Here is a 10817-nt window from a genome sequence, read left to right on the forward strand (position 1 = left end):
GTGTAACACTTCCTCCCCCGTGCTCTTTACACCAACTTAATATCGCCTTGCGCCCAACAACCGACCTTTTGCTCCATCTCTTGCCCTTTGGCCCCACTACTTTCGAAACAAATCGAAATACAAATTTAAAAAATCAACCAATAGTAGTTTATTTTGCACGAAAGAATAGATCTTGTTACGGGTCGATATTTTTCTAAAACACTTTTTCACGAAAACCAATGTGTAGAGCGTTTCCATGGTTGGAAGTTTGACATTTAAGAAATTGTCGTTCACTTCGTCAGGGAGAAAGGTTCTCCCGGGCTTAATATAATTTTCTTTTTGCAACAGCTTAGATCACTGGAAGCCTAAACAATCCTACATCGATTTTTGAAAAAATACAACTTAAATGAATAACAAGACAAAAAACATACATAACACTTTCAATTATCCGTTTAAATCATTTCGCTCGTTTTACCGTACACCACAATTTTGAAGTGGAGCGACAGTTTGCCGGGCGTGTAATAGGTCTCATTTTGATGACAAAATTTTGAGCCGTTTATGTTTACAAGCAAGGTACAAAAGGCATAACAGAACAAAAGGGAGATAACTTACCCAGCTTATAGTAAATATATCTCCGTGTGATTATCACACGACACCGGGTCACGGAAGTTCTCAAATGAAAGTCGTTCTTATTGTTTATTTTCAAATACCACTACAGCAATTTAAATGGTAACAAAAAGGCCTTTATCACATATTTAAACGCAAACAAAGGCTATGTAATTAACACCTGTCATACAAGTTGATTGGAAATCATCTTAGCGACTAGAAAAGGTGTGAAAAAGTCTCGAGATCGAAGCTGTGAAAATAAGCGAAGGACTTTGACTTATTTGTGGTAAATTGTACTTGATTTATTCTATACGGACCTCTAAAAAGTTCAACACATCAAAAAATTCCACACATAATAATTATTTCGACTCATATATAGGTTTTTATAAGGAATATATAGGGGAGAAATCGGGACTTTCATTTAACTTCGACAAATCGTAAAAATCGAAAAAATTGAAGTTCGACTCATAGAAGTTCTACTGTAATTGATAATTACTAGTATATAATTATATTTCTAATTATTATCTTTTATTATAATACATATGTTTCTATATATAGTAACAAAATCTAGGGTATTTTAGGGCCATCATGGCAAGATCTAGGTCATTATGCAATTTTGGCCGCCTTGCTACTCGTATTATTTTCAATAATGGACAAGTGAATGAGCGCACGTGCAGAAAGACATAATCAAATCTCAGTGACTTTCAAGATGGCTGCTGACGTTGAATGAACAGTTACTGTAGTCACTGCACACAAAATATTTTAAAGTTTAAATGGCATAATCAATCACAATCAGCAAAGCTCAACCTTGAAGATTTAGAAACTCAAGACAATACATGACTCTCAGAAATTTAAAAAAATGATTTCAGATTGACGTTTAGAAAAATATCGGATCGGTGGCATTTAGAATTTAGATCCAGTTAAAACTTGGTTGCTGCTGGCCATAATGCAAAATGGCTCATGAGTTCATATTGTCCTTAGGGCTTGCTGCCCTCGGGCCATTATGTACATCTTCGGGCCATTATCACATAATGGCGAGCAGCAACCAATTATTAACCTCTAAATAATACATAACAAAACATACTTGTTTGACATCTTTCGCCTGTATACCCAGTAACACAGCTACATGTATATCCATTGACTTTGTCAGTACATGTACCACCATTCTCACATGAATTGGGACTACAATCATTTATTTCTGTAATATACAAACTTTTTGATAACCAATTTTCTAAATGTATACATTCACTGTAAACACATTTAAAAAACAACACTTAGTGACCAGGTCTGGTAAAGACATTTATGCCTCAAGCCAAGATTCCAAAATATTAACTTACTAAGCCAATTATGTTTACCGTATATATGTAACCAAATTTATATAATTATTTATTATAAATTATAATTATATTTCTATAATACATAACAAAACATACTTGTTTGACATCTATCGCCTGTATACCCAGTAACACAGCTACATGTATACCCATTTACTTTGTCAGTACATGTACCACCATTCACACATGGATTGGGACTACACTCATTTATATCTGTAAAATTGAAACTTGAATTATTTTTTCTTTCATTTTTTTTGTCACTACATTGAAAACATTAAAATAACAGAGAAATTGAACAGATTAAACAAAAATGATTTTTTAATTCTTTCTCAATGTATGCATTTGCCTATAAAATGTTTAGAAAGAACAAATTTTCTGAGACTAAATGCTTTTTAAAACATCCAAAATGGAGCTCTGTTTCAGTTAAATCATACTTTGATAATTTCATGACAAAACATACTTGTTTGACATCTATCGCCTGTATATCCAAGAACACAGCTACATGTATATCCATTTACTTTGTCAGTACATGTACCACCATTCATACATGGATTGGGACTACAATCATTTATATCTGTAATATACAAACGTTTTGATAACCAATTTTCTTAATGTATACATTCACTGTGAACAGTTTCAAAAAACAACAATAAGTGACTAGGTCTGGTAAAGACATTTATTCCTCAAGCCAAGATTCCAAAATATTAACTTACTAAGCCAATTATGTTGATATATGTAACCAAATTTATATAATTATTTAAAATATATTTCTATTTCTATAATACATAACAAAACATACTTGTTTGACATCTATCGCCTGTATATCCAGTAACACAGCTACATGTATACCCATTTACTTTGTCAGTACATGTACCACCATTCACACATGGATTGGGACTACACTCATTTATATCTGTAAAATTGAAACTTGAATTATTTTTTCTTTCATTTTTTTTGTCACTACATTGAAAACATTAAAATAACAGAGAAATTGAACAGATTAAACAAAAATGATTTTTAATTCTTTCTCAATGTATGCATTTGCCTATAAAATGTTTAGAAAGAACAAATTTTCTGAGACTAAATGCTTTTTAAAACATCCAAAATGGAGCTCTGTTTCAGTTAAATCATACTTTGATAATTTCATGACAAAACATACTTGTTTGACATCTATCGCCTGTATATCCAAGAACACAGCTACATGTATATCCATTTACTTTGTCAGTACATGTACCACCATTCATACATGGATTGGGACTACAATCATTTATATCTGTAATATACAAACGTTTTGATAACCAATTTTCTTAATGTATACATTCACTGTGAACAGTTTCAAAAAACAACAATAAGTGACTAGGTCTGGTAAAGACATTTATTCCTCAAGCCAAGATTCCAAAATATTAACTTACTAAGCCAATTATGTTGATATATGTAACCAAATTTATATAATTATTTAAAATATATTTCTATTTCTATAATACATAACAAAACATACTTGTTTGACATCTATCGCCTGTATATCCAGTAACACAGCTACATGTATACCCATTAACTTTGTCAGTACATGTACCACCATTCATACATGGATTGGGACTACAATCATTTATATCTGTAATATACAAACTTTTTGATAACCAATTTTCTTAATATGAATTTTCTTAATTCACTGTGAACACATTAAAAAAACAACAATTAGTGACTATGTCTGGTAAAGACATTTATGCCCAAGCCAAGATTCCAAAATATTAACTTACTCTGCCAATTATGTTGATATATGTAACCAAATTTATATAATTATTTAAAATATATTTATATTTCTATAATACATAACAAAACATACTTGTTTGACATCTATTGCCTGTATATCCAAGAACACAGCTACATTGAAAACATTAAAATAACAGAGAAATGAAACAGATTAAACAAAGATAATTTTTAATGCTTTCTCAATGATGCATTTGCCTATAAAATGTTTAGAAAGAACACATTGTCTGAGAATAAATGCTATTTTACCACATCTCAAATGTAGCTGCTCTGTTTCAGTGATATAATATTTAGATAATTTCATGACAAAACATACTTGTTTGACATGTATCGCCGGTATATCCAAGAACACAGCTACGTGTAAATCCATTTAGTTTGTCAGTACATGTACTACCATTCATACATGAATTGGGACTACAATCATTTATATCTGTAATATACAAAATCTTTGATAATTTTATATTACAGATCCATAGAATGAAACAAAAATTTTGTTGAAAAGGATCAGAATGCCCCCACAATTATGAAGCAAAATAGAGTATGATAATAATTGTGCAGAAGTACTTAACAGTTTATAATAAATTTAAAATGTAAAACAGTTATGTTGTTTGCACACAATTAATTTTCTCAATGTATACATTCACTGTGATTATTTTCAAACAAGAGGGCCCAGACCGCCAAAAATCACTCACCAGAGAAATAGGTCAAAATGTCAAAGTAGAGTCCCTTTTCATCCAAGAAGCACAATTTAAAAACAAGGGATAGCTGAATCTGAACAATGTGTGTACACTGTCATCAAGGTAATATTTTAAAATTGAACAAGTGGTTTTGATGTTGTGTATATTTCTAATTTTAGCTCTGGAAGCCATTTTATTAAATAGTTCAGCCTGTTACTAAGTGTGAAGTGAGCTTATAAGAAGATGACAGAAAAAGAGAAGGTAAAGAAACATTTAACCTGGCTTGAGATTGAACTGTAGACCTCTGGTGTAGTAAGTTGTAAGTCTGGTGCGCTACTTAACCACACTTTCAATTAAAGTACGTACAAGTAAATGTTTAAACAAACCAAGCACAATTTCTGATAAAAAGTCATTGTTGACAGACAACACATGACATATAGTCCACCCTAATGGGGCCCCTTTTGACCCTAAGGGCATAATTTGAATAATATTTGTAGAGGACCACTAGATGATGTAACATACCAAATATCAAAACTCTAGAACTTGTGGATTTTGACGAGAAGACTTTTTAGATTTCCCAATATAACATTATTAAAACTGATGAGCCCCCAGGCAGGGTACCTTTTGACCTTAAGATCATAATTTAAACAATTTTTGTAGAGAACATGCAAATGACAAGAAGTGTATATACTGACTGAAAACAACAATAATGTTTGAAATGATAAAAATTCAAAGACACATATAAATAATATTATACCAGAAAATCAAAAGCACAAAAAATTATGCCTAAAAATTAATCAAAAATTAAAATGCTATACTTACAAATAATTTTCTTTTTTATTACCCCCCACCTTTACATTTATTACAACAATACTCTTGCAAACCTGATGACCCCGTGGGGCGTGGCCAATTTTGACACCAGGGCTTTTATTTGACAAAACTCTGTAGACACCCATAAGAAGATTTTTCATACTTAATATCTAACCTTTAGCTCTTTGGGATTTTTAAAAGAAGATTTTTTATGTTTTTACTATATACAATGTACATATAACGGAAATTAATAACATCATGGGGGAGGGTCCAATTAAGACCCAAGAGCTTTTATTAGAAACTAGAACTCCGCGAGTCGGATGTGTCACCTTGTGAACAGTAAAGCTGTCACTTTAGGCATTTTCTTCTTAAATATAATTTATTTATAAACACCGCTCTTACAATGTACATGTACCTTGAATTTTAGTGGCATTTGAACTGACTGAAACAATGTTACATCAGGATTAACTATTATAAAAAATAAAAATACCATGGAAAAGTTTTACACTGACAGATCAAATGGTGGACTCTGTGATGGATTCTCAAGCACTGCACTTCAGGTCAATGAAAAAGCTTACATACCAAATTTGGAGTCAATCAAACTTATAGTGACCAAGATATGTTTTTGACAAGTCTATTAATTAAAAAAAATAACAAAGGGCAATAACTCAAAAATCAAGAAGTGCAAAGTACAAGCTCTGATGCACTGCACTTCTTCTCAATGAGATATATCATCCTCTGATGTTTCAAGTCAATAGCTTTTAAAGTGTAGGAGAATTGGCCTGGACAAAAATAAAGTATTATAATTTACAAAGAGTAATATCAGAGTACCGGTACTTGTGCACTGCACTTCTTCTCAATGACATCTATAAACCTATGAAGATTCAAGTCCATAGCCTTAATAGTTTAGGTGAAATGGCCGGGATAAAAATAATGTAACAAAATAAACAAAAGGCAATAACTCAAAAATCATGGAATACCGGTTTTTGTGCAATGCACATAATCATAATGCGATCTATCATCGTATGAAGTTTGCATGTCCATAGCTTTTATTGTTTATAAGAAATGGCCCGAACAAAAATGAAATATGAAAATAACAAAGGACAATTACTAAAACATAAGAAGTGCAATGTACCAGTTTTTGTGCATTGCACTTCTTTACAATAAGATCCATCATCCTATGAAGTTTCAAGTCCATAGCTTTTATAGTCTAGGAGAAATGGCCTAGAGAATTAAGTAAGAAAATAAACAAATGGCAATAACTCAAAAATCATCAAGAACAGCGTACCGGCTTTTAAACACTACATATTATCCAATTGAGATCGATCATCCCATGAAGATTCAAATCCATAGCTTTTATAGTTTATGAGAAATGGCCCGCAAAAAAGTATAAAAATTAACAAAGGGCAATAACTAAAAAAATAAAAAGTGCAGAGACTGTTCTTGTGCAATGCACTTTTTCTGAATGAGATCTATTTTCCCATAAAGTTTCAAGTCAATAGTTTTTATTATTAAGGAGAAATGGCCAGCACAAAAAAGTATGAATATTAACGGGCAATAACTCAAAAAATCAAAAGTACTGGTTATTGTGCACTGCACTTCCTTTTAATGAGATCTATCATCCTATGAAGTTTCAAGACCTTGACCTTTGACCTAGTGACCCAAAAATTAATAGGGGTCATCTATTAGTTATGACCAATCAATATGTGAAATATGAATACTTTGTGATAAATAGTAACCAAGAAAATAAGCGGTAATCATATTATCATTCAAGACTCCTGTGACCTTGACCTTTGACCTAGTGACACCAAAATCAAAGGGGTCATCTACTATCTATGACAAATCAATATGTGAAATATGTAATCTATGTGATATATACTTTATAAGAAAATCAGCGGAAATTATTCAGACATTTATTGACCCTGTGACCTTGACCTTTCACCTAGTGACCTTATAATCAATAGGGGTCATCTACAAACCAATCACTATGTGAAATATGAAGACATGATAAATAGTTTTCAAGATAATCAGCGGAAACCATGTGGTCTACCGATGGACAGACCAACAGACAGACAGTCTGACAGATTGACATACCGACATTAGCAAAACATTTAACCCCCTCTTCTTCGAAGGGGGGCATAAAAATTAACAAAGGACAATAACTTAAAAAATAAGAAATGCAGAATAACGATTCTTGTGCACTGCACTTCGGGTTATTGAAAAAAGCATGCAAACCAAGTTTGGGGTCAATCCGACTAATAGTGACTGAGTTATGCTCTGGACAAGCCTTAGGGGTCACCGCCCATGCCATTATCGACGCCGACACAAAAATTTGGTTGAAACCCATAGAAAGATGTTTCATGATTTATATCTAAGCTCTATCCCTTTGGGTTTTTTAAAAAAAGATTTTTTTATTGTTTTTACTTTATTCATATAGAGAAAATCAATCATGGGGCGTGGCTTATTTCGACCCCAATGCTTTTATTTGAACAAACCTGGTAGACAAATGTAAGAAGATGTTTCATGCTTAATTTCTGAGCTGTAGCACTTTGAGTTTTTTAAAAGAAGATTTTTGAAGTTTTATACAATAGACAAACAAGGAAAACAATGACCCCAGGGCGGGGTCAATTTTGACATCCAGGGCTTTTATTTACCAAACTTGGTAGACACTTACTAGAGGATGTTATATGCTCGATATCTAAGCTCTAGCTTTTTGGGTTTTTTTAAAAGAAGATTTATTAAGTTTTAACTATATACATATAAGGAAAACCAATGGCCCGGGGCAACCAGAGTTCTGCATGGAATTAAATTCATTGAACAATTTTTAAAGATGACCACGAAAGGAGCATTCCTGTGAAGATTTGACTAAATTGGCTTGGTAGTTTATTAGGATATATCATTTTCATTAAAAAATTTACGGACACACAACGGACGCCAAACGAAAAGCAATAACAAAAGCTCTTCATGATTTTGTGACAGGTGAGCTTAACATCTATGCTCTGCATGCTGTATGTTGGAGGAAAAGAACTTTAAAACCAACATATATCTGTGCATATCTAAACAATGCAAGACCTACCCATTCCCCACAATTTCACTTGGCATAGCCATTATTAAATATCAGTAAAATAATTTTTAGAACAATTGCAGGGTTCTTTGTAATGATCCATTCCAAATAACTGAGATATGGGATTTGTAACTTTACGTAGGAATACATATATATGAAAATAAGTTTTTCTAGCTATGTGACCCCTGGGGCAAAGCCAATATTGACCCCAGGAACATGATTTATATAAATTTTGAAGATGTCAACAAGGGAGGCTTCATGCAAAATATCTATGCCTCAACATAGATATAATATTTTTGGGCATAGACGTTCTTATTACCTTCTTTTGATTTAAAGCTTTTAAAATTCAGCAAATTCAAAATGCAGTGGTAGACATGGACTAAACTTATTCTATAGACATTTCTTCCTGTTTTTTTTTTCATGTATAATAAAACAGGTTCAGTTATTTTACATCAGCCCTTCAACCAATATTAGTCTTTATGCTAGAAAAATCCCAGGAAAGTTTCATAAAATTTGTCCCAGTGGTTTCAGAGAAGTCGTTTGTATAAAAAATTGTCGATGGACGACTGAAGTCCAGCCGAAATGGAATAAAGGGCCATTTCTTTTGTTATTTTATTGTGTTCATAGAGGGCCAATGGCCCCTTACCCTATTGTTACAGAATGAACATTAATGTTTTCTTTTGTTCTGTTTACAGTTAGATGGCCCCCTCATCCCTATTCGGTAGTGCAAACACACTGACGGATGATGGACGCCGGACAAACTGTGATCACAAAAGCTCACCTTCAGCACATTGTGCTCAGGTCAGCTAAAATAACTAAATACAATTAATACTTAAAAAAAGAATTTTCCTAGAAAACTAACACATGTTATGTCTGAAATGAAAAATATATTATGACTACGTTTCCAACATACCTTCCGTAAATAAAAAGCAAAATGTTAACATTATAATTATCAATCCAATAATGTTACATGTTACTAAGTTTTATAGAATTTATAATTATATAATTATATATCTATAATACATAACAAAATATACTTGTTTGACATCTATCGCCTGTATATCCAGTAACACAGCTACATGTATATCCATTAACTTTGTCAGTACATATACCACCATTCCAACATGGATTAGGATCACAATTATCAATATCTGTAAAATTTAAAATTTGATGATTTTTTTAATCTATTTGTCACTACATTGAAAATATTAAAATAACAGAGTAATTGAACAGATTTAACAAGGGTGATTTTGAATGCTTTCTCAATGTATGCATTTGCCTATAAAATGTTTAGAAAGAACAAATTGTCTGAGACTAATGCTATTTTACCACATCTCAAATGTAGCTGCTCTGTTTCAGTGAAATCATATTTTGATAATTTCATGACAAAACATACTTATTTGACATCTATCGCCTGTATATCTAAGAACACAGATACATGTATATCCATTAACTTTGTCAGTACATGTACCACCATTCATACATGGATTGGGACTACAATCATTTATATCTGTAATATACAAACATTTTGATAACCAATTTTCTTAATGTATACATTCACTGTGAACACATTCAAAAACAACAATTCGTGACTAGGTCTGGTAAAGACATTTATGCCCAAGCCAAGATTCCAAAATATTAACTTACTAAGGCAATTATGTTGATATATGTAACCAAATTTATATAATTATTTAAAATATATTTCTATTTCTATAATACATAACAAAACATACTTGTTTGACATCTATTGCCTGTATATCCAGGAACACAGCTACATGTATACCCATTAACTTTGTCAGTACATGTACCACCATTCTCACATGGATTAGGATCACAATCATCAATATCTGTAAAGTTTAAACTTGAATGATTTTTTCTTTATTTTTTGTCACTACATTGAAAACATTAAAATAACAGAGAAATGAAACAGATTAAACAAAGATAATTTTTAATGCTTTCTCAATGTATGCATTTTCCCCTATTAAAATTTTTAAAAAAGAACAAATTGCTATTTTACCACATCTCAAATGTAGGCTCTGTTTCATGATATAATATTTAGAAAAATTTCAGACTAAACAACTTGTTTGAATGTTTTCGCCGGAAATACCCAAAAGGGAAGACGGGCTAATGTATATCCAAAAAAATTTTGTCGGTCATGAAACCCCCCATTCATACATGGTTTGGGACTAAAATCATTTATTCGGGTAATATAAAAAAATTTTTTGAAAATTTTTATAGCTAAAAAATTTTAAAAGTAGAGTCCCTTTTCACCCCGAAGCAAAATTTTAAAAAAAAGGGGAATAGCTGAATCTAAAACAATGGTGTACTTTGTCATAAAGGGTAAATATTTTAAAAATTGAACAAGTGGTTTAGATTTGGGGAATTTTTTAATTTAGCTCTGGAACCCTTTTTATCAAATAGTTCAGTCTGTCACTAAGTGCGAGGTGAGCATTTAAAAGATGACAGAAAAAGAGAAGGTAAAGAAACATTTAACCTGGCTTGGGATTGAAGTGTAGACCTCTGGTGTAGTAAGTTGTAAGTCTGGTGCGCTACTTAACCACACTTTCAATTAAAGTACGT

General features: G+C 31.9%; 1 protein-coding gene across 1 annotated transcript; it reads right to left on the minus strand.

The window, feature by feature from the left end:
* Positions 1-1272: 1272 nt before the first annotated feature.
* LOC132716290 (fibropellin-1-like) lies at positions 1273-10084 on the minus strand (the record flags this gene model as incomplete). The annotated part of the gene is made up of 10 exons (XM_060699570.1): positions 1273-1331; positions 1670-1783; positions 2380-2493; positions 2719-2832; positions 3079-3192; positions 3418-3531; positions 4003-4116; positions 9275-9388; positions 9634-9747; positions 9971-10084. Coding segments are annotated over 10 exons (1085 nt in total), but the record flags the coding sequence as incomplete, so codon positions are not given.
* Positions 10085-10817: the final 733 nt, after the last annotated feature.

Source organism: Ruditapes philippinarum, unplaced genomic scaffold (assembly GCF_026571515.1).
Source record: "Ruditapes philippinarum isolate M1 unplaced genomic scaffold, ASM2657151v2 ctg5740_1_1_1_1, whole genome shotgun sequence".
NCBI classification, from domain to species: domain Eukaryota; kingdom Metazoa; phylum Mollusca; class Bivalvia; order Venerida; family Veneridae; genus Ruditapes; species Ruditapes philippinarum.